General features: G+C 38.3%; 3 protein-coding genes across 6 annotated transcripts in view; 2 read left to right on the forward strand and 1 right to left on the reverse strand.

Moving 5' to 3' along the window:
* Positions 1–17: 17 nt before the first annotated feature.
* Positions 18–13,565, reverse strand: LOC129770441 (uncharacterized protein K02A2.6). Of its 4 annotated transcripts, none has more exons than XM_055773283.1 (5): positions 13,429–13,541; positions 1,293–1,379; positions 1,062–1,171; positions 900–994; positions 18–837 (listed from the first exon to the last, which is right to left on the reverse strand). In XM_055773283.1, the coding sequence occupies exons 3-5, from the start codon at positions 1,106–1,108 to the stop codon at positions 20–22; spliced, it is 960 nt and encodes a 319-aa protein (XP_055629258.1). In that variant the 5' UTR covers positions 1,109–1,171; positions 1,293–1,379; positions 13,429–13,541; the 3' UTR covers positions 18–19. The 4 variants fall into 4 exon arrangements, with proteins under 4 accessions (XP_055629258.1, XP_055629257.1, XP_055629256.1 ...); XM_055773282.1 differs by lacking the exon at positions 13,429–13,541 and adding an exon at positions 1,768–1,922; XM_055773281.1 differs by lacking the exons at positions 18–837; positions 900–994; positions 1,062–1,171; positions 1,293–1,379 and adding exons at positions 8,170–9,031; positions 9,089–12,535 and having other exon boundaries at positions 13,429–13,565.
* Positions 13,566–16,383: 2,818 nt separating this feature from the next.
* LOC129768627 (uncharacterized) lies at positions 16,384–17,752 on the forward strand. Its single transcript, XM_055770382.1, has one exon. The coding sequence runs from the start codon at positions 16,507–16,509 to the stop codon at positions 17,653–17,655; it is 1,149 nt and encodes a 382-aa protein (XP_055626357.1). The 5' UTR covers positions 16,384–16,506; the 3' UTR covers positions 17,656–17,752.
* Positions 17,753–24,593: 6,841 nt separating this feature from the next.
* The window catches only part of LOC129770453 (DDB1- and CUL4-associated factor 8), a 39,823-nt gene continuing 38,375 nt past the window's right edge, over positions 24,594–26,041 (forward strand). The window contains exons 1-2 of the mRNA XM_055773295.1: positions 24,594–24,637; positions 24,702–24,822. Coding sequence (XP_055629270.1) covers positions 24,631–24,637; positions 24,702–24,822 — 128 coding nt within the window. The 5' untranslated portion in view covers positions 24,594–24,630. The remainder of the gene's footprint in view (positions 24,638–24,701; positions 24,823–26,041) is intronic.

Genomic DNA, 26,041 nt, shown 5'->3' on the forward strand with positions numbered 1-26,041 from the left:
AAGCAAAACAAAAAAACCTTTAATCGATAACGATGACTGAAGATGTTCCATGGGAAGAAGTATTTTGGCCCTCCAAAGCAGCTAAATGACCTCTGCAAAGTTGCTTGAAATTTACAACTAGCGACATACATTTTGGCGGCGGAGAAATTGCAATACTTATGTGAGTTTTCACAATATCAACACTTTTTTCCAGCTGTATCAACATGGTCATCTTTTCCATCATTTGTTTGAACTGTTCTTCACTAACGGTATAACTCATTTCCCCTATTGTCGACTTGTACCAATTGGAATATTTTCCGAAAACATGTTCGTTCGCAGCGCAAACTTCTCTGGCTATTAGAAACATCACTAAAAATTGTCCAAAATCGTTCGATGATAGAACATGGCTGTGCATCTTCCTCATAAGCTCTTTGACTCGTAGTATTTCTATTTTATCATTTTCAAATGATTTGATCACTGCGTTGAGTAGAACAAGGAAGTATTCCCAGGAATGTTTCATAGAATAAGATGCTTCAAAAAGTTGCTCGACGGTTTCCCCTACATCACGGACACTTTCCAAAATAATTTGACCAAAGATACTTCCACTCAACGCTGCTGCATCAGATCTCCATAGTTCTTGCAGCGTTATAGCTTGTTCAATCCGACTAGAGCAGTCTTTTTGCAATAGTAGCAGCATATGTTGCTTCCTAAGTTGCTTCATTTCCGTCTTAGTTAAAAACGGTTCCACATTTTTTAGATAATTACATGATATGACATTTGGGGTTTCTAGGAAGTCATCCAAAATGGAATCGAAGCTTTCCCGCAGTATGTCTCTCATTGTTGTTGAAATATCTGTATCTGGAATGCAACGAGTAAATTCTGTGGAATGTTAACGGAACATGGGAATCTCATGGAAATACCTATACATGAATAACTGATCAACTCGGCGAGCAAAACATGCTCAGCTTCCAACAGATCATTCATCACTTTTTGAACGTCTTCTCTCGAACATAATCTGTTGATGGAGGTGAGAAATTATTGCAGAATCTCGAATTGAAACATAGGATACTAGTAATACTAACCGCAAAACATATTCAGTGGCACCTAAAACATTAGCATGTTTTAACATAGCCAATACTCGTGCACTGCCGAGATTCCATTCATGTGCAAATATGAATTGTCGAATAATTTCCTATTTTCAGCAACAAAAAAACAAAAGATCGCTTATTAATTCTTCGTTTTGCTATATTTTTTTTCCATATTCAAATAGTTTTTCTTTCATCTAGCATTAATGATCATGTTTCGTTGCTTACCTTTTCTTTCGCGCTAAGATACTGAATTTGTGCTATCAATTCATCTTCGTATGGTAATTGCAAACATTCGGTTCGTGCGGAGAGTTCCTGAAAAGTGTAGCGTTGTATCAGAGCCTTATCGTTAACTTTGGATAGGTCACAGAGATAAAAACTAGAAACGTCGCAATGCATTGAATACTTGGAGAATAGGTCAGCGTACTTCATAATTGAATCTACGATTTGAGAATGCGTAAATAGGAGTTCTCCAAGGCCGGCAAATATTGTGTCATACACAGGATAGTATTGTTAATGAAAAGTTACCCATCAAGCATTGAGTAATTATTTAAGAACATTACAAATAAAGTTTAGGAGCGTGTCACTAAATCCATTCCGTGATAGAAAAAATAGATAGAATCATGCTGATGTTTCACATAACAAATCAAGTATCCAACTTAAATTGGGGATTGAGCCCGAAACCTTTCATCTAATGTATTACCTGTAGAATGTTTTTTATTCTCCGATAATTCATTTGAATGCGAGATATATTAATTACCGCCAAATTGTCGGTTCGGTTCGGTTTTGAATTAAAGAGACTTTAAACTCTGAGAGTTCATTCGTCTCTGGCCAAATTGTTGCCAATCACAACTTTTAGATTTGTATAGCAGTGATTCCAGATGCGAAGACTTGTAACTTACTGAGTACATTTTGAAGACATTGAAGAATTGAAGAATTTACGCAAAGCTGAATCAGCTCATGCGACATCTACATTAGAGCTCAGAACAACAAAAGTGAAGGTGTTTGTTTATTTTTCGCACTGAAAAGCAAGATTCGGTTGTGATTATTCATTTTATTTCAATTTAGATTTATTTCAGCCATTAAATGTCGTCAGTATATGGTAAGAAAGTTAGAGTTTTGTATATTTAGGATGGTTTCAACACGTGATTTTACCAAAGTCATAGATAATCTTCAAAAATTTTAAGTTCGATAATGCATACCGGTTATTGATATTATGGATAATTGCGATGAAACCGATATCATCTCAAATTAGCTGATATCATTGATTATGTAGGGGCCGATACGAGAAGGATTTGCAGTATTTTTAGCGCAAAACACGCTACTCATCGTTTACTTAGTTGAAAAAAAAAATAAAGTTACAATACTTTTAACAAGCTGTTCCTCTTAATATACATACCACATTGTAAAATGATTATTTTCTAACCTTTTAAGCGTGGAAAGAATACTTGAATCAGGGAAATTTGAAGGAAAATTCGGATTTTTCTAACAAACCTAAACGAATTTCATATAAAAAAAAAACAAAACATGATCACTTTACTCGCTGCGCCATCTGGTTGTAAATCCAACGTAAATTCGTCAATTAAGAACGTGACGTGAAACGAAACAAACGGCACGCCATTGAACTACGTTTTACGAGTTAGTGAAGTGTCGAAGATAATGATGAGTTTTCAGGCAGAATGAGCACTTTTCAAATGAAAAATCAATAATGAAAATTAACTTCTTCGTATCAAACTGGTATTCAATGTGAGTGGAAAACTTTGTTTTCTTCATGTGATATAATAATCTCACACAAAAATTTCATCTGAAGATAATTTGATATTATAATGATAAATTTAGTGGGAAACTAATCTCGCATCCAGATGTCGACACCGTACCGTTGTCATCGCGAATGCGTTTCATACCGTTTCCACCGTGAAGTGTATTCGTAGTGTCTTCGAGAATTGGCGATCTAACGTACAAATCTACACCTAGGCGGCGCTGCGGTGAAAGTGATGATGGTTTTAAATTTTGCCATGTGAGTTTATGGAAGGTTTGTAGTTCTTTCCATAAATTATAATGTTATAATCATAAAAGATTATTTGATTGCGATGAGTTTGTAAGAAATTTAATTCTGCGCAATTTTATATATAACATGTTATTTATTTACCTCTTTCAGTAGTGAAAACTATAAAAATGTTGACAATGGTTGAATTAAAGAAGGAAATTCGAGAGCACAATCAAACACAAGTAGAAAAATGTACGATTTCTGCATGAGAGAACTACCTTGGAAAGCCCGGAAGTAAAATATACGTGATTTGTTTTTGAGTTTTAGGTTAGATTAGCATCATTTTCTTAGTTCAAAAACAAAATCCAGATGTCTCACCGATCGTTTACGTTTTGCGTTAGATCGCCAATCAGGCCCTCAGTTATGATAGCCAAGACATGAACAACATTTCAGGAACGCGTAAAGTACGGTGTTATCATTCGATACGGTGTTGTGTGATTTTCGACGTGTGAGTTCTAGATAGTGCCATTACGTTGCCAACTCATAATATGCGCTACGTGGAGCTTTCATTTTATCAACCTAATTTTAGTGTATAATTTTAACCGTTCGAGTGCGGAGCAAATTTTGTGAGCGGATGAGTTTGGGTATATGTATATGGACTGATGGATTGATGCAAAAATATCTCAAATCCATCGGAAAATGGATGAAGAATATTTATTTATTCATCTAGTCTTCGTCAAAAAATTGTCGGACAGACTAAAATTCAATTATTGATTTTTATTATAAACACATATCTGGTCATACCAAATTCAAACAAGTAAAACACTTCATTGAACCGATGGTTACAAACATCCAAAGGATTATTTTGTCCGTATAGAGTGCGATGAGCTGCTGGAGCGTTTATTCGAAGTTTGCCCAAAACTTTTGCACAGTCAAGATTGTTGCTAAAGCCTGGTTTAGAGTTCCCGTGAACGTGAACTAAAACAGGTGGTGGAATAGTACGATCATTTCACGGTGAACTACATTGCGAACAAACAACTAAAAAAAATCGTGGTGAATAGAATGATTTTGTTCACGTTCACGTTCATATTAAAAGTTCGGCAGTAAACGTGAAGTAAATAAACATAGATCTTCAATAAAGTAATTCGGATAAAATATACAGTTGTTCACGAATCAACCCGAAGCAACGAAGCTTTTCAACCCTCGGAAAGATCCGATTGAATGAAATTGCATCCATATCAAAATTTTCATTGAAAACTTGAGAATTGCTAAACATATCCTTTTAAGTTTACGGTGAAATAGTTTTCAGAATGCCTTGGGACATTCGAACGTGAACATGAACGGGGAAATATTTTGACGTCTATATTCACCACTGTTTTCACGTTCACGTTCACCGAAGTCGGTGAACTATGGTGAGTTCACCAACATCTCGATTCCACGGTGGAAATTCAGAATCGTTGTGAAATATTGAATTATTCCACTTTTATCAATATGAATTGTGTTTAAACATGTTTTTCAACTAGAAAATGTTTCTTCCTATTGTTTCAAGATGTTTTCCTCGCGTTTTATATATGGACTGATGAATTATTAACAAAAAAGTGTTTGTCCGCGTTCACGTTCACGGAAACTCTAAACCTACCTTAAGAAGGTCGGAAATCAAGAGCCTCTGGAGAAACTCACATCGGTTTTGGCAGGGTCGGTAAGTGAATCAGTGCACAGCGTTCTTCATATGAGATCAGATGTTAATCGCTGCGTCACAGGAGATGACGAAGAGCATATCGGATGAAAGTTTCCTGCACCCATTCTAGGAGAGCGATGTGAACAGCGTGGTATGGGGCCCAAACAGTGAAACCGTATTCCAGGTATTCTAAAATACTGCGTACGAGAGACACATACAACGCTTTGAGGCAATAGACATCTCGAAATGCCTGAGTGTGGCGTTAATGAATCCGAGAACGTTAAAAACCTTAGCGATGACCGTCAATTTTAGCTTGTTGTCGAGCCCAATGTCAAAATCTTTGACGGGTCTGTCTCTTTTCACTTCGGTCGTCCCATCGTATGTTTAAAAGCGATTGGTGAGTAAAGCCGCAACATATCCATTTACAGTTCACGGTGAAATAATTTTCAGAATGCCTTTGGATATTCAAACATGAACATGAACGGGGAAATATTTTGATGTCTATATTCACTACTGTTTTCACATTCACGTTCACCGAAGTCGGTGAACTATGGTGAGTTAACCAATATCTCGATTCCACGGTGAAAAATTCAGAATCGTTGTGAAATATTGAATTTATCCACTTTTATCAAAATGGATTGTGTTTAAATATGTGTTTCAACTAGAAAATGTTTCTTCTTATCGTTTTCAGATGTTTTTCTCGCGTTGTATGTATGGACTGTTGAGTTATTAACAAAAAAGTGTTTGTTCATGTTCACGTTCACGGGAGCTCTAAACCTGCCTTTAGGTGATTTAAGAACTGCGCAAATATTGGGCCTGATTCTCGAATACACTACGAATACACTTCACGGTAGAAACGTTATGAAACGCATTCGCGATGACAACGGTACGGTGTCGACATCTGGATGCGAGATTAGTTTCCCACTAAATTTATCATTATAATATCAAATTATCTTCAGATGAAATTTTTGTGTGGGATTATTATACCACATGAAGAAAACAAAGTTTTCCACTCACATTGAATACCAGTTTGATACGAAGAAGATAATTTTCATTATTGATTTTTTATTTGAAAAGTGCTCATTCTGCCTGAAAACTCATCATTATCTTCGACACTTCACTAACTCGTATAACGTAGTTCAATGGCGTGCCGTTCATTTCGTTTCCACCGTGAAGTGTATTCGAGAATCAGGGCCATTATGAATGAAGAGTACGAAGAGAAGTGTGCGTAAGTGACTGCCCTGCGGTACGCCAGAGGTAACAGAGATGGGCGATGAAACTGACGAGCCGATCCGCACGTGTACCCTACGATTAATTCAATTGGTTAACCGAAGTGGAAACCCGCTTCTGTTTTTCCACAGCAAAAGTGGACGTGGATGCGGTCGTAAGCTTTTTTTTCGTCAACATGCTGCCTTTTCTCAATTTTGTCAACCAGCAGAGACACGTAGCTTATGAGGTTTGTGCTAGTAGACCGTTTTTTACAAATCCATGTTGTTCGTTTACGATCATTTGGCGGACAGATGGGTATTTGAGATCCAGTAGCATACTTTCAAAAACTTTCGGCATGCAGCTTGGTTCAAAAAATTGAATTGGCGCTTTAATTCCCACACAACTGTCTTTTGGTCATCACCTGTCGATCGGAAATACCGCTTTCGTGCTTTCATGCCTTCCTAAGTCGATTCCGAAGGTTCACCAAATCTCAATTCCACCACGGTAGTTTACCCTTCGGTTGAACAAACCGTTTGCGCAGTGGTACGTTCACATGAATTAGGCGTCGTGCACAAATTACGTAACGCTAAAAATCCGGATTTTGGACCCCTTCCCCCCTACGTAACGCAATTTCCTATCTCTAGTACACAGAAAGTAACGCAACCTCGACTCCCCTCCTCCCCCTTATCGCGTTACGTAATTTGTGCACGACGCCTTATTCCATCTAGTTCTCGATGAAATCGGCTAACAGCTTCCTCTATTGTGCCCACCGAGAGAATTTCGGTCCAAGCGATAGAATCTATTTTTTCCAATTTGCTTTCAACTACCAACATATTTCCGAAAGACTTCTACGTAAAATGGTGCCAAGTCACTCCTACGCACTGAAATCTTCAAACGTAATTCCTTCAATATATTCTCGGCGTTCTGAAGAACGTAAACGTCATGATCATGGGGGCTTGAGAATGCTTGGAAATGTCTGTCAGCATTTGCCTAATCGAAAGAACAAACGTTTCCGTCACTCGCACTTTGTTTATTTTCGTTTGTCTTTCGAACCAGAATTCAGATTCATTTGAATATTATGTATATAATCTTTTTTTTAAATTTAGATGAAACAAAAATTGTCAAATAATATAATTCTAGCATTCAGAATCAGAAAAGCCTAACTAACGGGAAGTAAAATTGAATTGTAATCAAGTTTCTCAATAATACTGAATAATACTGAAATTACAGTTCCTGGCAAAACGACAGTTAGACCCTTGTGATTTTAAACGTTGATAAAAAATGTAGTTCTTTCATTTTTATTAATGCGATTGTTTTTGTATTTAATAACAATATTTTCTGCATCTAAAGGTATATTTTAAGAAAACTCTTTTTTCCCTTCCTAATCAGTGGATCTCTTTTCATATTTCCATAGGATTCATTTTGACAAACAATATCCGCATCCGGGTGATTTTTTCGCTGTTTGTTTTTTCAACGCACTGGTTTTGACAGATCACGCGAGATTCTAGATTGAAGATTGAAAGAGCAATGGAAGCAAATAGTTGTGATGAATCATTTAATTGCAACCACTGCAGTCTATCATATATTACGACTACATTGTACTTGTGACGAAACAAATACAACGTTTATGGTGATTGAATTATTGTATATTTATGAAACAAATAAATTACCGTAAATACTCAAGGAATAGAAATTCATTATTCTCTCGGTAGATGGCTGTAGTGATCAATATCTGGCGTAATATCGATAATACAATTTTAAGTTCATGTTCATTGTCAAGGTTTCACACTAAAAATATCTACTCTTCATTGATTCATTACCCTTTGACCCTTTACAATTTCCTTTCACTATAAATTGTCTAGTATTTCTACAAAAATTCGTCCTTATAATATAAAATTATTTTCAGACACAATTATCGTTCAAGATTCTTCAAGCATTCGGAAATAACATGTTTCTCCGTTGCATGGAATAAATGTTTGATACAGAGAATATTACAAAATAAAGACAGCTCAAATCGGACCATTCCTTCCTCGGGTTTAGGGCACACCAACACATTTGGCCTTCCATTTTTGTTTATATTGATAGAAGATATAGGAATGCGTTATTCCGTCTGAAAATCCTTTTCCACTTCCGAACAAAAATCAATTTCGTTAGCGCCAACATCTAATGGACTAACAACGCTTAGCTAATTGTAGAACATATGAGAAAATTTTCCGAATTTTCTCTCCGCTATATTGATCTACGGAAAGAGATGAATACAATGAAATATAGATGACTCAAATTGAACCTTTCCTACCTCGGGTTTTGCGCTTACCAATGTCGGGTCAACACTTTAATAAAAATTCTTATTTTCAGCAATTAGTTTTATATCAGACTTTATTGTACAGCACACCAAATACTTCCGTCCGCTCGCTATCCCTTCTACCATTCAACCCCCTTTTTCTCTATCTACTCTCTCTGACCTTCTACGTCCTCTCTCTTTCTCATATACGCTCACATCATACTCTCTGCGTTCAGCACTACTTCTTACTCGAGGGACAAGACCCTACATCCAACCTTCTCTTTAATAAAATGTTTGTGTTTCATAAGCAACATAATCTTTAAAATTCTTCGGCTGAACTCTCAACCGTTTTGTGGATATAGGTACATCTTGTCGATCATTCTCCGCGAGGTCCTCCGATAACAATTCTTTATTCTGTAGCTCGCCATCTTCTTCACTCGAGCCACTTGACGACACCGATTCTTGTCCAGTCTCAGCCTTTTTGAGATGCACTACATTACGTTTTAGTCTTTTACCCGATACAGTCGAACGTAGGGTCACTTCCGAACCCTGTCTTTCAGTTACTTCAAAATGTTCCGGCGAGAAATCTGTTGATAGCTTGTTATCCTTTTTCGTTCGTTTAACAAAAACCTTATCGCCTACCGCCATCGGATTTGTGCGGGCCTTCCGTCTTGCATCTGCGTACATCTTTCCCTTCGCTTTAAACAAACGATCACGATCCCTTGTATCAGCATCGTTACGCATAATAGCAGGCACTGCCGGTAATTTACTTCTTATGCGCCGTCCGAACATCATCTCCGAGGGTGACTTTCCTGTAATAGAGTGGTCAGTAGCGTGATATGCCAACAAGAATTTCCGTAATTCCATACGCCAATTCTGCCCCAATTCCTGAGCGATACGTAATCGTTTGAGAATAGTACGATTTTGACGCTCCACTTCGCCGTTAGCTTGTGGCCAGTATGGTGTGGTGTTTACTAAATCGATCCCAAATTCTTTACAGAACTGTCGAAACTCCACGCAATCACCGCTGAGCTGAGGTCCATTGTCAGCTCTCATAACCCGAGTAATACCATATCTGCTGAACATGGTCGCCAACTCGACCACTGTATCCTTTGTTGTAATCGATGTCATTTCAGCCACTTCGACATAGCGACTATAATAGTCAACGGCTACTAATAAATACTGACCTTCCGGCAGTGGCCCCAAAAAGTCTATTGCTATTTCCTCCCAAGGGCTTGTCGGTAACTGTTTACGGATCATAGGCTCCGGTGGATCGGGTGCAGCAACCAGGGTACAGGGTTGACATTTTCTCACAAACATCTCAATATGCTTGTCCATTTTTGGCCACCAGGTTACTGCTCGTAAAAAGGTCTTCATCATCCGTATGCCCAAATGTCCTTCATGTGCAATCTCCAACACGCGATCACGCAGCTTAACTGGAACTACCACACGATCTATTCGCAATAAAACTTCTCCAACACAGCATAACTCATTCGCAAAAATACGGAAATCGATTGGCATTTCATCGTGAATGTTATTCTGAAGTCTCTTGATTACATGTTGTAGTTCTGGATCTAGATTAGTGGCTTCAACTAATTCTTTCCACTCAATGGCCACCGCGCTTTAACCATTACCTCCTCCAATTCATCAAACGCTACGGGTCGCAGAGTTGTCAGTCGAGATAGCACATCTGCAATGTTTTGATCTCCAGGAATATACGTAATAACGTATTCAAAGCTCTGAAGTCGAAGAACCCATCGCTCGATTCTAGCGCATGGTCTAGAACGATGAGTGAAGAGATAGACCAACGCCTTACAGTCGGTTAGCAACTCAAAAACCTTTCCGTAGAGATAGATATAAAATTTCTCCACGCTCCAAACCAGGCTCAGGGCTTCCTTCTCGGTGTGACAGTATCGCCGTTCTGTCTCGGTTAACGATTTCGATGCGTAGCTTATTATTCGATGCTCTCCTTCCCTATTCACTTGTACGAGAATGGCTCCCAGTGCAGACGGACTAGCATCCGCCATCACGAGTGTACGATCGCGTACGTTAAAGAAACCAAGTGCCGCAGATTCGGTCATTGCCTTTTTAATATTTTGAAATGCTTCATCCTGTTTTCCTTCCCACTTGAAGATGACTCCCTTTTTAGTTAATTCTCTCAAAGGTTTGTCAATAGAAGCCAAATTAGGGATATAACGATTCAGGTAGTTAGCTAACCCAAGGAAACTACGTGTTTCGTTAGCGTTTTCTGGCTTCCTGAATGATAATAGGCCTCCATCTTTGCATTCGAAGGACTAATTCCCACTTTCATAATTTTGTGTCCCAAAAATTCGAGCTCAGTTACCCCAATGACGTATTTTTTCCAATTGAGTTGAACGTTTCGCTTCTTCAGTCTGAGAAGTACCTGATTCAATCGAGCATTATGCTGCGCATCGTCCTTTCCTTCAATATAAATGTCATCTATGTACCACCAAGCCCCATCACAACCAGCCAAGATAGAGTCCATAGTCTTTTGGAATATCTCTGGCGCCGTAACTAATCCGAATGGCATTCGCTTGAAGCGTAAAATCTCTCGGTTTGTAATAAATGTCGTAATATCACGAGACTCTTCATCCAGTTCAAGTTGTAAAAACGAATCCATTATGTCAAGCTTGCTCCGAATCATATCACGACCGACTCGCGCCAGAAAATCATCGATTGACGGCATAGGATGCCTTTCCCGAAGAACTGCCGCATTCACTCTGCGCAAGTCCAAACAGATTCTGGGCTCGCCGTTTGCCTTGCCGACGACTACAAGAGGAGACACCCAACTCGTTGGACCTTTCTTTTCCTCTATAATGTCCCTACGCATTAACTCGTCCAATTTTCGATTGACCGCGTCTTCCAAAGCTACCGTCAGTTTTCTCACCGGTTGAAAAACTGGCTTCACAGTTTGATTCATGTTGATATGAATTTGTAAATCATTTATCTTGGATAGTGTCTCAATTTTCTCATCGATTTGATTGATGTTTACTCCAATCTTGAGCACCCCAAGTTCCTTGGCCGTAGTATCACCAAGAAGACAGCGCTGGCCGCTTTTTATAACAAAAAATCTCGCTTCTGCTAGGTTTTCTTCAATTGCGATATCAGCTACAAACGTACTCAAAATGGTCATAGGCTGATCGCTAGCGTATCCTTTCAATACATGCATACTTCCTCTCTCTGAACTTTTAATACTAATACCTTCCGCTTTCAGCCTCTTCCAAGCCAGTTCGGATACCAAGTTAACTTCCGCTCCTGAGTCCACCAACATCTCCAGATTTATTCCACCTACCACACATTTGATCATATTCGAGTTATTCCCAGAGTAAAATGCGTAATAACTCTTGGAATCTTCCGCGTTCGCTGTCGCTACCGAACAAACATTTCCTGTTGACCTGTGTTCGTCCGCATCATTGGCTTCTACGGTGCGTATTCTTTTTGGCTTTCCTAGATTTTGTTCTTGAACCACGGATAGAGACTTCCGAATACGACACTGGGACTCGAAATGTCCTACTCACTTGCAGTGGTTGCATACCCTACCTCGTGCCGGGCATCTTGTGTCCGAAGAAATGTGTCCACTGAACCCACATTTGAAGCACTTGTATTGGTCGTTAGTTTTCCGGAATTTGCCCTCTGTTGCCGATGAGTATTTTTTTCTCCTTGTAGGTTTGAATTTTATACACACGTCCTGCTACATTTTCTTCTTCATCAGTTGTTCCGAAAATCTTGATTTGTTGTTCCACTTCTTCCAGGGACTTTCCGAATTCCTCGATCTCCTCCACAGAGCGGTCTTTTTGAAGAATACGCTTTGGTAGCTCCTCGGAGCGACATCCCTCCGCAATCGTATCAACTAACATTATGTCAAATAGAATACCTCGGACTTTTTCCGGATATTTTTCTAGGCCACATTCACCGATTTGCTGTCGCACCCTTACAACAAACTCTGCAAACCGTTCTCCTTGAAGCTGCTTCAGACGTCTCAGTTTGTGCCGTTCTAATACATCTTGTCGCCCTGGCTTAAAGAAGTCATCAAAAGCTTGAATGGCAACATTGTAATACTGCTTTTCGGGAGTTACATAGGAAAACTTTTCCACGTCAGGTAAATTCTGAAAAAGAGCTTGCAGTTGGGGTCCGCCAAAGTGCAACAGCTTTGACCGCTTTTTCTTCTGGTCGCTAATGTCTTCGGATTCGAAATAGCACTCGAGCGATCGCTTCCAGATTACCCATTCTCTCTGTAGTTTTCCTTTGTTGATATCGCTGCACTTGAACGGTGGCAAAACTCGAGACTGCTCCATCTAAAATCAAATTTGAAAAAACCGAATTAAATATCTTATGTTACTCCATGTCAATACTCAACGAACTAACTCTGACTTTTATTCCAAGTCAGATAGGAACAACACTTATGCAAGCCTGATTAATTGAAACAAAATCGTCAATTATCGCTATGTTACTTCAACCCAAATAAGCATAAAAATCAATTAAATGGCAAATCTATTCCAAACTGACTTCCGGTGGTTCTCAAACCAAGAATATCAATTCCCAATTCAATTACCTTAACATAGTCGATTCCCAAACCGACCCTATCGATTCCCAAATCGATTATTCACTCAGTCGATTACCAAACCGACGCTATCGATTCCCAAATCGATAAAATAACATAGTCGATTCCCAAACCGACACTATCGATTCCTGAATCGATGACATAAAATAGCCGATTCCCAAACCGACACTTTCGATTCCCAAATCGATTATTTACTCAGTCGATTCCCAAACCGACGCTATCGATTCCCAAATCAATGAAATAAAATAGTCGATTCCCAAACCGACACTATCGATTCCCAAATCGATGACATAACATAGCCGATTCCCAAACCGAAACGACGTTATCGATTCCCGAATCGATCGATTTCCTTATGGTTTCAACACTTCACACATTTACCATTAAATTCCTGTTGTATCACAGAAAAAAAATCAACGCCCGAAAATCAAAACACATAAATTCAACAGCATTAAATCTTACAAAATCACTTCCAATTCCCTTTCTTTCTCCAGTCAATCCACCATCATTCCAGGTAAACTATTTCAATTTTGTTAGTCGGCCATTTTGAATAGCAGCTTCGTTTCGCCTCGTTCGGAACTATTTTATCATCAATGTTTTCTGGATTTTGCTCGTAAATTTATTGCTCACCTTACTTGCTTTCTCCTCGTCGCCAATTGTCGGGTCAACACTTTAATAAAAATACTTATTTTCAGCAATTAGTTTTATATCAGACTTTATTGTACAGCACACCAAATACTTCCGTCCGCTCGCTATCCCTTCTACCATTCAACCCCCTTTTTCTCTATCTACTCTCTCTGACCTTCTACGTCCTCTCTCTTTCTCATATACGCTCACATCATACTCTCTGCGTTCAGCACTACTTCTTACTCGAGGGACAAGACCCTACAACCAACACATTTGGCCTTTTATTTTTATTTATAGATATAAGATATGGAAATGCGTTATTTCGCCTGAGAATCCATTTCCACTTAAAAACAAAGATGAATTTCGATAGCTTAAACATCGAATGGACTAACAACGCTTATTATGATGTAATTTTCGAACATGTGGGAATTCAATTTTCCGAATTTTCCGACCTTCCTTCAGGATTTCCCGATTTTCTCTCCACTATATTAATCTATGGGAAGAGACGAACACAACAAAATACAGGAGGCTAAAATCGGACCATCCCTTCTTCGGGTTTTTCGCTTACCAACAGATTTTGCCTTAAATTTTTATTTATATAGATAGATAATTATTAGATATGGAAATGCGTTATTTCGCCTGAAAATCCATTTCCACTTACGAATAAAGATCAATTTCGATAGCGCAAACATCGAATAGACTAACAACGCTTATTATGATATAATTTTCGAACACGTGGGAATTCAATTTTCCGAATTTTTCGACCTTCCTTCAGCGTTTTCCGAAAATTTTCCTATTTTTCTCTCCACTATATTGATCTACGGAAAGAGACGAATACAACAAAATAAAGAAGGCTAAAATCGAACCATCATATTTTGCCTTACATTTTTATTTATATAGATATAGAACATAAAGTTTTACTAGCAACACCGTTTAAGTGAGAAACAAAAACTCTCTCGTTTTAGCTCTTCTCCAATTCGCCGCTCTCCACAAATGGTGAGTGGATGATGACGTAACTTTTCATTTATCATTTATTGCTCTGCACTTTTCTGTGCAGCGGTTATTCGCTATAGCTAGAACGGGACGATAAATGTAGTTCAAACTTGTATGCAGACTTCGAGAATGGTGTGCGATGTTAGGTACAGCTCGGATATGCAATCAACAGGCTTTGTTCCTCGCTTCGTATATTGATTTAGTACAACAAAAGTGAATACTGTCATTCGGTCAAGTATTTGAATCATCCATGCATTTTAGGTTATTTATTCGAGGTGTAGTTCATTTAATATTGATTTTGTAGAATTTTATTCTTATTTCCACTAATCCCGCATGTGAAAATGCAAAAATGGCGTATCCTAGCAATAACAAAACAAACAACCCCCGCTCCACAAACCGTAATCCCTTTCTACCCTTAGAAAAATCCTCGGTCGAAAACTACTAAATACATTTGGTAATGCAAAATTAGTAGAATGTACAAATTTTTTGTACATATTGTCAATAAACCCGCATCCCTACCAGAGTTTAGTATATTTTACTCGATAACATTAGTAAGCTTGGATATTGTCATATCTGAAAATTGATGAGAAAAGCTCGTATTAACCATTTTCATTGTTCCCATAAGGCAATACGGAGGTATAATAAGGATATAATTCTGATACGTGCATTTTCGGCGAGAAAATGTAGCCGATATTGGGCTTCCGAATCATGGTTCTGCTTGACATATGTGTTTATTAGTACGGTCGAAAATGACTATAGATTGGTAGTATTTACCAAAAAATTTGTTATATTTACTAATTATTTCTCTCAGTGTAATTGAAGTGATGATGTTGCTTCACCTGTTACACATTGATATAAGTGCCTTTATACGACCTACATCCAGGGATGCCAGGTGATTTTTTAAAATGTCTTCACATGGTACGAAAAAATGTCTTCGAATGTCTTCACATGGCACGGAAAAATGTCTTCAAATGTCTTCACAATCATATCGGATGAAACTAAAATTCATAAATTATTTTTGAGCAAAGTTTTATAGCTAATTCAGTGTTTATTTAAATTGGTATTGCTATACAGCGCATTTTATTAAACTTACTTAACGGTTTTGAAGTTTATTTCAATAAATGTGAACATAGGATATATTGTGCAACTACGAACTAAATTTTATGAGTTTAGAAAAGATAATTGGCTTGAGAAACCATTGTTTGAGGTAACATAGACCCAGTTATTCTTCAAAAGGGAACTGTGATAACTCAATTTGTTTATTTTAGCTTTGAAGTTTTGGTTGTAACTCAAACCATATCCATAAACTAATTATTGAAACGGTATTTAACCAGGGAAACCTTCGATTTGTGAAAATGTTAATCTATTGTATAGTATAGGCCCAAAATAATAAAAAATACATTGTCACAATTATTCGAATTCTCGAGCGCAAATGAACTAATGTTTCTAGGGTCAATATGCATTCAGACCGCTGGAAGTTCTCTAGAATTTGAAGTAAAAGTCGCTTTGTTGTTTAATTTATTCTATATGCATGTGGATTTTCTGCTTGAAAAAGTTTTAAAAAAGCAAGGTTAACAATCCCGAGACAAAAGTCTTTGTTGATTACTAAGAACAAAAGTGAACAAGTGACAATGATAAAAAAGCGAACAAAAGACAAAAGCCCTACTTCTTTTGATGGTATTTTCGGCCAATAGTTAGAATTTCATGGAAATAATATCACTCAGTAACCCACATATGCTATCATACTGAAATGTCTTCACATATTTCATATTGTCTTCAAAATGTCTTCACAAATCAAATGTCTTCACAGTAGGTCAAATGTCTTCATCAAAATTGAAAATTCAAAATGAAAACTTGTCTTCAAACCTGGCATCCCTGCCCACATCGGACAATCTAAAATATCAACAACCGCCCCTGGATTCATTTTTAATGACGTTTCATTAAATGAGCTTAACTTGTACGGTGTAACATGAGATGGTGTAATAGGAATCTCGCTTTTTTACCTGAGAAGTTTCAAGAAATAAAAATATCAACGATTTCGTTTTGTTTACAACTCAGTGCTGAAATATCAGAGAGTCCTAGTGTACAATGTCGTTGGTAGCATATGATTACAGCGACGAAGACTCTGATCAAGAGGAATCGGTATCAGATGAACAAATGAATAAACCCAGCATCATGCAGAAGATGACTTCCGACGAACTGGTAATAGCGGTCAGTCATAATCCATCTGGCACGGAAGAGGAGTCAACACTTCATATTGCTCTTCCGGTTCCAAAAAAGATCACTGAAGTGAATCTTGAAGAGGAAGACGACGAATTTTTGCGGAAAAAAGCTATTCCCGAAATAAAACCACCGCTCCCTACTATCAGGCCGAAGGTAAAAAATGGAAAGGTTCAAATCACTATACCTTCTATGAAGGACTTCAAGGATGAGAATAAAAAGCCATCAAAACCCGTAATCGGTGCCGAATTATCCAAGAAGCAAACGGGGTTACTCAGTATACTCCCAAAGCCGAAATCAGGATCGATGGTCACACCTATTCCAAACCCATCGACAGCACCTGCCAAGCCTATTTGTAGTCGACTCATTCCGGATGCTGTAGCGAAGCGGCCAAAGAATAATCCGGAAACGAAATTTCCTAAAAAACCTGTAAAGAAAAATGAATCTGTAAAATCTATCGAGAACGATAGCGATGCAAGTGATGACGAGGAAAAATTGGACTTCTTTTCGCTGTGTACAGATGACAAATTACCAGAAATCAGTGCTAACGAAATTAATGCAATGGTAGCGAAAAGAGCAGCCCGAATGGCAGAAGCCGCGAAAAAATTCATTCATTCAGATGAACCAGAAGAACAACCAGGCACAAGCCACATTCAATTGGCAGAAGACTCCATGTCACATCAAATTAATGATGGTCTTACAAACGAACGCGCTCTGTCTTCGCTGATAGGAGGAAACAAGGCAAAAAGAGCACGCGTGGATGCAGTGAAGATTATCGACATAAGTTCATCGGACATCGTGCCAACGAAGGAAGATTTCCTTCGCCGGAAGTTGCAGGATGAAACAGGTTATGTACCAACAGGGCACCTCGTAGGAGATTGGAGCTGTACGAGCAAACGAAAATCGCATATCACGCATCTGGCATCAAAGGCACAAGCGAACTCGCAAGAATTGGAAGCCATGTGGGCGTCAAATAGGCAAAGCAGAAGACAGACGCAGAGTAAATATGGGTTTTAGATATGTGGTAATAAAGAAATCAATAGTTTCCCAATTGTGTTTGTTAACTAACTGGAGAGGGCATACTTATACTACACATAATTTCAGCTTCAGATTATTCCGATATTGTCATAAGTCTTTCATGATATATCACCTTCCTTTACGTTGCACGCATATCCCACTATTCATCTCTTCAGGATGATGGCTGTAGGGTGGCTGGGGGTAAGATTGACATGTTAAGAATAACTTCAATTGTATCTTTGGAAACTCATGTTTTCATGTGGCTTTCGAAATAATTGGCCAAATGTTTTACAAAAAGGTGTTTTTCCATGTTTTTTTTTATCGAAATTAAAACAAGTCGAAAAGTAGAATATTTTTATCGATGCGGGTATAATGGACATGTAGGGGGCTGTCCACTAGAGATGGGCAAACCGTTCACGAACGGTACAAACGAACTAGTTCGCCGAAAAGAGTGAACGAACGGTCGTTCTTTTTCAAAGAACGGTAGTTCTCCCCACGAACTGATTGCGAGCGAACGGTTTGTGAACGAACTGATTCCGAAAGAACGGTTTGCGAGTGAACTGATGAAGAGTGAATTGCTTGTGAACGAACTGTTAGGAGTGAACTGTATGGGAAAGAACTGATTGAGAGCTATTGAGAGTGAACTGTTTGGGAACGAACTGTTTGAGAACGAAGTGTTTGCGGGCGAACTGTTTGCGAACGAACTAGTGCAGCTGAACAGATTTGCGTTGGACGGAATGGACAAATATAACGAGAACGTTTGTAAGGAAAATAAAACGACAAAATGCATCTAACGCAGGGTTTATTTTGTTAACGTATACTCAATTTTGTGTTAAAAATTAAATTAGATTTTCGTAGTTTTAAAAGTTTATTTTCAATTACATTTATTCTTTCAATTCCGCGTAACATTCATATTTAGTTGCTTTTTAGCATTTTAGTTGCTTTAAATTCATTGTTTGGCCTATTGCGTATACGTGTTCGCGTGATTGTTTGTATGATTGATTGTTAGTGAAAATCGCTGCTGATTTTTTCCCCTGAATGAATATTATGAAATATGATCTTACATGGAACCTGTGTGTTGTCCAAAAAGAGAATATGACAAATTGCACATATTTTGTGCACATCAAATTATTACATAAACTTTTGTCGGTCGACATATTTTCACATACAGTTTGCGACTTTTAAAGAAGAAGCAGATTATCTTTCCCCACTAAATTTTAAAAATATGAATCCCATACGTACACCATCCAATCCAACGATATCAATTGATAGCTGTCTATTGATGTTGGGTTCTAGCTAACATTCTATGTTGTTCTTAATACTGGTGCACGAAAGAGCGAAAAAACGGTTCAAAAGAACTGATTCACTTAGATGAACGATGATTGAGTGAACCGTTCATCAAAGTGAACTGTTTTGCCCATCTCTATTGTCCACATACCACTTTAGGGGGGTAGGGAGTAAGAAAATGCTCACGAAGATGGGGGAGGAGGTATAGACTGAGTCCACGTGGACAGGAAGAATAAATATTTTTTTAAATACAATCACCTGTACATTCAAAATCAAATAAAATCTGTTACATATTCAAGAATTTCAACACTCTCCATATTTATCAGCCGCATGAGCGCGCTGCCCAGTCAAACAATTATATATTTCTTCTCAAATGATTGAACTTTTTCATTGAAATCTGTATACTAAAAATATCTCACGTAAACACGTGTTTTAATTTTCTTTACATATTGTTATATCACGAGAACAGTGAGTCTTAGGATAATAATGTCTGTATAGTTTTTCATACAGAATTGCGTGTAAAATATTGTTTTCAAAGTATTTTTTATTTAGGAGACCTAATGAAAGAAGCTGCCATGAACAGGTATCGAGCACAACACATCAGAGTACGGCGGTTAATCCGGAAGGCGAAGTTAGACAGTTGGACTGGTTTTCTGGAGACTATCAATGAAAACCAGTCCTCTGCGGATCTTTGGCGCAGAGTAAACGCACTAAATGGGAAGAAAAGGCCACACAACTCCAGTCTTCAAGTGGATGGTATAACCTTTAGCGTTCCGGTAGATACTTCGAACACGTTCGGTGAATATTTCGCGGTATTGTCCTCGATCTGCGGTTTAGCCCGATTTCATCCGTCGACAGGGAGCAGGTATCACTTCGGTCAGTAACTTTGTGGTCCCTGTGAGTCGTCCTAATAATCCTCTCAACCGGAACTTCACCATCGAGGAACTTTCTGTCGCCCTACGTTCCGCAAAAGGTGAGTCAATTGGACCTGACGGTATCGGCTATAAGATGCTGAAACAGTTGTCCCAGCTCGGACAGTCCTCCCTTCTCAGCATCTTTAACGACCTGTGGAATACACACGAATTTCCCGAGGGTTGGAGACACAGCCTAGTAATACCTATACCTAAGATCGGTCAAAGCAACAACAACGTGAAAGGCTACCGTCCAATTTTCTTAACCTCCTGTTCATCCAAGATCCTGTAAAGAATGGCGAATAGACGCCTGGTCACCTTTCTAACCGAAAATAGAAACTTGGACTATCGACAGTTCGCCTTAAGACCGGGTATGGGTACCAACAACTACTTCACGACCCGTGATAGCCGGAGACGTGATAGCCGGAGCCAACAGGAACCGTCAGCGCATGGGGATGGTAGCACTGGACCTGGAAAAGGCATACAACAGAACATGGATCCCGTTAGTGCTGAAAACTCTGGCAGATTGGGGCGTTGACGGGAAATTGCTGCACTTCATCAAGAACTTCGCCACACGCCGAACCTTTGAGGCCAAAATTGGTAACATCAGTTCCCGAGCTTTCCACGATGAAACAGGAGAACCTCAAGGTTCTGTTCTTGCCGTCACCCTCTTTCTTGTCGCCATGAATAGTCTGTTCCAGGTCCTGCCTGTGGGAGTCTTCGTGTATGTCTCCGCGGACGACATTCTTCTTATGGCAGTGGGTGACACCCATAGGATTCCACGCATCAGGATACAGGTAGCTACCAATGCCATCGGCCGGTGGGTGGCCGGGAGAAGATTTAGACTTTCAGCGCAGAAGAGCGGCCATATGGTGATTTTCAGTGACAGACATCAGGGTCCCAACTCCAGGGTCCAGCTATACAAAAACAACATTCCCCGCCGAAAAACGCTAAAGATCCTTGGAGTGTTTGTTGACCACAATCTTAGCTTCCTCCGCCATTTCGAGGAAGTTAAGAAAAGCTGTGCCACCCGGTTGAATCTGTTGAAAACCATTTCCAAACCGCACCGGAGCAACAACAGAAATATCCGGCTACGGGTGGCAAAAGCCATCATCAGCAGCTGCCTCACCTATGGCCTTGAACTGACGTGTTTGGCTGGAGACAAGTTCCCAAAATCTCTGGAACCGATCTACAACGAAGCACTACGGACTGTCTCCTGCCTCCTGCCATCAACACCAGCTGAATCTCCTTTCGATCTAATCATATACTTGGCGATCGTAGCCAGGACTGCCTGTTTTTTTTGTCAAAAACCAGCGGTAGAGGGGAGACCCACCTGACCACCCTTAGCAACACGATCCTGGAGCGGGTGGAGCATTCCAACCTCCCCCCGGTGGCAAAACAATCCTGGTTTGTTGCGAACGATTGGAGGTTCCCAACTGTTCTTGTCGAGAACGGTATTAGGGACAACTTTCGAGTCGGGGCGAGCTCGATCGGTCTGCTAGAATAAGTCAAGGCCATCCTAGCAGAAAAATACCGTCTCCACGAGATCAGATACTCGGACGGTTCAAAAGGACCATCGGTAGTCGGATTTGGGGTAGTCTGATTTCCAGCAAGAAACTCGCGGACATCTGCCAGGTCTTCTCGGCGAAAGTGGGGCATCATCGAGGCAACTACAATTTCGTCTTCCAAGCCGTTGTTCTTAGCTATTTTTCCAATCTTCTTTATCCTCCATTTCAAGATTTCCTAATATTTTTCTTTTGAGCAGAATTGAGGGCAATTGGGTGGATCTAGGTTCTTGTCAATTAAATTCAAACCAAAACAACCAAAAGTCCATCAAACAAACAAGATTGTCACAAATATCTTGATTTTCGTTCACGAACTAACCAGCAAATTTATCCATGAATGTGAATTTAAATCTGCCAGAGACACCATCTAGGTAAGATTTTTTGGCCAGGAAACTGTCCGAAATCCATCTTCAAGTCAAGTAAGTCATCAATTAGCAAGTATTCTTAGTTGTACTTCATGAATTTCATGTGTTGGTTAGCCAAGACGGGTCAAAAAGCATATAATCCCACGCCAGGAAAAGACAACATCTTCTGAAAGGAATTCTTTCGAAAAAGAATCCTGGTTTATTGTTGCAGGAGTTACGACAGTTTGATTTTTCAGTATGCAGCTTTTCCTGGAATTTGACCATTTTTACAACTACATTTTTTTACTCTATACAACTTGTGTCTCGATATTCCTCAAACCACTATTTGTTTTTTTGAATTTAGGATTGCGAAGCTCGTGCCATTTTCTCCGTGTCTGTCGGTGACAAGTTTGGGGTTCGTTTGAAAAGAGCCACCACTTTCGTGTGAGTTTTGGGATCAGTTACCTTCGCTTCGATCTCCTGGTTCCCTGTCGATGGTCAGACCTTCTTCAAATTGGATTTGAAATACCGTGAAGTTTGAACAGTTGAACAATTCAGCCGAGCCGAGAGGATAGTCCGAATCTTCATTGCGTACGTGCAGAATAGATTTGCGATGCACTAGCTCTTGAAACTTAAAATAATAAATTTATATTCTCATTTAATTTTGAAAATTTTGATTTATAAATTCACTTTGACAATTTGTCACATATCGTATTCTAATCAGACAGCGGGCTCTAAGCTATGATTCTCCAAGAATCAGTTGCTATTAGAATTTTTATTCTTAAAATAATCTGTTCGAAACCTATAAGTGATGTTTTGATGCGGAAATCGACAACGGAAAAATCAAAACTACATAAATGGAGTTTGTAAGAAACAGAAGAGCGATACGAATCAATTCTTGGGTAATGTTAGTGAAAAACTCGAAGGACAGAAAAACACGACTTCCAATAAAGCCAATTTACTTTATTTTTTACAAGGCCGATCGTTTGAATTAATATTACAATCAGGATAAAACAAGATTAACGTTACAGTTCCGGTAATATAGAAGAAGCTTTAAATACAGGCGCAATTCAACTATTTCATTGAGCCGAGAAAATGCAAAAAATGTCCACGTGGACAAGAGGGGAGGGGTTCAGTAAATGTCCACGCTCGTCCACGGTGGGAGAGGGGGAGTCTAAAATCATGCTTTTTCTGTCCACGTGGTATGTGAACAGCCCCTTACCACTAAAATAGCTATAACTTGGTAAATAATTGGATTTTTGAAAAGTTTTTTCTAGAGTATATTCTTGAATGCCTAAACTTCAGAAATATGAAAGATGTTTTTTAAATTCCTAGCTAGAATACTGCCTTAATATGGTTGTTGAGACCTTTTTCCGTGACGGGGAAACAATATTTGGGAATTTGGGAGATTCCATTTTTCCGTGAATATTTGAAGATATATGGGAAAACAACCTGGCATCCCTGATGAAGTCCACATTCAGAGATGTCAGGAAGACATGTCTTCATTTCGAAGACATTTGACTTACTGTGGAGACATTTTATTTTGTGAAAACAATTCAGTAGCGTACGTGGGTTTTATGAGAGATATTATTTCCATGAAATTCTAACTAATGGGCGAAAATATCGCCAAAGATGTAGGGCTTTTGCAAGCAGAAAATACACAAGCATACAGAATGAATTCAATAACAAAGCGATTTTTACTTCAAATTCTGAAGAACTATCAGCGGTTCGAATACATATTTTCTCCAGAAGACATTAGTTCATTCACACTGGAGAATTCGAATGATTGTGACATTATATTTTTATTATTTTGGGCCTATACTATACAGTAGATTAACCTAGATCTTTCAGACGACCATTTCACAAATCTAAGGTAATCCAGTTACATACCGTTCCAATAATTAGTTCAATGGATAAGGTTTGAGTTACAATCGAAACATCGAAGCTGAAATAAACAAATTGAGTTATCACAGTTCCGTTTTTGTGGAAGAACTGGGGCTATATTCACTCAATCAACAACTTTTCAAGCTAATTATCATTTCTAAGCTCATTAAGTTTAGTTCGCCGTTGCGCAATGTAAACTTTGTTCATATTTATTGGAAAAACCTTCAAAACCTCAAGGTAAGTTCAATGAAATGGGCTATATGACAATACCAATTAGAATAAACATTGAAATGGCTATCAAACTTTGTTCAAAAGTAAGTTATGAATTTTAGTGTCCTCCTACAGGAATGTGAAGACATTTTTTCGTACCATGGGAAGATATTTGAAAAAATCACCTGGCATCCCTGTCCGCATTTCTCTTGTTATTTTTCTGACAGATATACACATTCACGGCTTACAGAGACATGGCTAGCTACTCCGGATCAGTCATTTTTTAGTGACGTCATCTGAGTCGTTGAAGTAAACAATGTGTTCTTATTTTTTATTTTTCGTGCTTTATAAGTTTGTGCGTTGATAATATAGTTGATTATATTTAACACCATGAATAATTTGATAAAACATTCATCCACAAAGAACATAATTTTCGGTTTTTCGGAAAGCGAAAGAATCTTTTTTTTTGGCCCGATAATGTAATTTTCATAATTTATACACCCGCTCACAGCGCATTGAACCATTTTCATTTCAGGAACATTTACGCGTAAGTCAGAAAACAAAATACAACTGGCGACTGTTTACAATGATGACTCGGATGACGTCATCAAAAAAATGTTTACTCGCTAAAGAGCTAGCCTTGTCTCTGTAAGCCGTGTACACATTGTTTCTATAGAAAATAAACTTCATTTTCGTTCGGATTTGTTGTTTTACAGTTGCTCTACAATGTTAAAATTTCACATTTCGAGCTTGAAAAGAACATTAACGTAGTGGATGTTTGGTAAACTTCATATGAGAAAAGGATATATGTTTTTAGAGAATTGTAAATTTTTTTCCTTATAGAGATCACGGAAGGAGACAGCTGATCAGCCGCAACAAAAAGTACAATTCATTTCAAAACATTGAATTGTCAGCTCATCATTGCAGTTTGATTACTTTAGCTTTTCAGGAGGATATTCTGGATAGGTATGTTCTATGGATAAAAATAGATTTACTGTTTATATTGATGAAACATCTGATAGGGAAATGTTGCAATGTTCATACAGTGAGTCAAACTCCTAATCGTACTCCACCATGCAGATCTTTTTTCCCTTTTGACAATCGGAAACAAACTTTCGGAACATTCTGTTTCGATAAAATCATAGTGTCATATGTGAGTTGTAAGGTTTGCTATTCGTTTTCAGAATAGTGGTTTTTATTTCTCTATAAACGATGGCGATGGCGATGCTAATTTATGAAAATTTACTCAAACTCATTCGTACACTGGTTGAAATCCCAATTTGATTTCGAAGGCGTTGACCAATTTCAGAATTCCATCATTAGTATGGTATCCCTTGTTCATTGCAACTATCTTCAGCCGTTATCAACGAGTTTTTTGGTGTTTTCTGAAGGAATATTTAACAATGTTTCCATCAAGAGATTATAAAAATCGTTAAATTTTATTATCGAAATTTCCTACACAAATAACTTCCGTAGTTTTTTACTGGGATTGATGTCGGAAGATTGTGGAGGAATACCAATAACTTTTGAGCAATTGTAATGTAACCATGTGCGAACTTTATATGTCTTGTGCTCTTGTGCGGATTTCAGTCAGTAGGTCATATGAATAATAAAAAGTATTTACTTATTCTGCTCGTTTTCAAGTAAAGTAAACTTTGCTAGTATTTAATTGAATTCGTATGAATAACAGTTTACTTTACTGATTTTGTTTTCGGAATTCGAACATATTACAGCTGTGGAACTCCATACAATTCACTGACTAAAAAGTGTCCACATTTTCATCGCTTGTTTACGTGAAGAATATAATTTTTTCAGGCACACTTGATTTGAGAGTGTATGGATTTCTAGCTGTCTTGACGCAAGGTCTTTAATGAAAAATGAGAAGATGGGAAGGTTTATATAAACATGTTTATAATTACATAAGTTTATTCAAATATTAATATTGCCCTTATTTAACTATTCAGTGCAATTTTATCAAAATTTGAAAGAGAAATTAAAAAAGGAATGTTTTTTTTCAATATTTTTATGAGATTAATCTATTAAAAATCCATGATTACCTTTGCTTTATTATTTACCCCCCATTATTTGTTAATTTTTCCTGCTTTTCTTTCTTTGACCTATCATTTTGAGAGGTTTGAAATTGCGACAAGATAGAAATTTGGTGTGAAAGGGCGAATTGTAGAAA

The sequence above is a fragment of the Toxorhynchites rutilus genome, chromosome 2 (genome assembly GCF_029784135.1).
Source record: "Toxorhynchites rutilus septentrionalis strain SRP chromosome 2, ASM2978413v1, whole genome shotgun sequence".
NCBI lineage: Eukaryota > Metazoa > Arthropoda > Insecta > Diptera > Culicidae > Toxorhynchites > Toxorhynchites rutilus.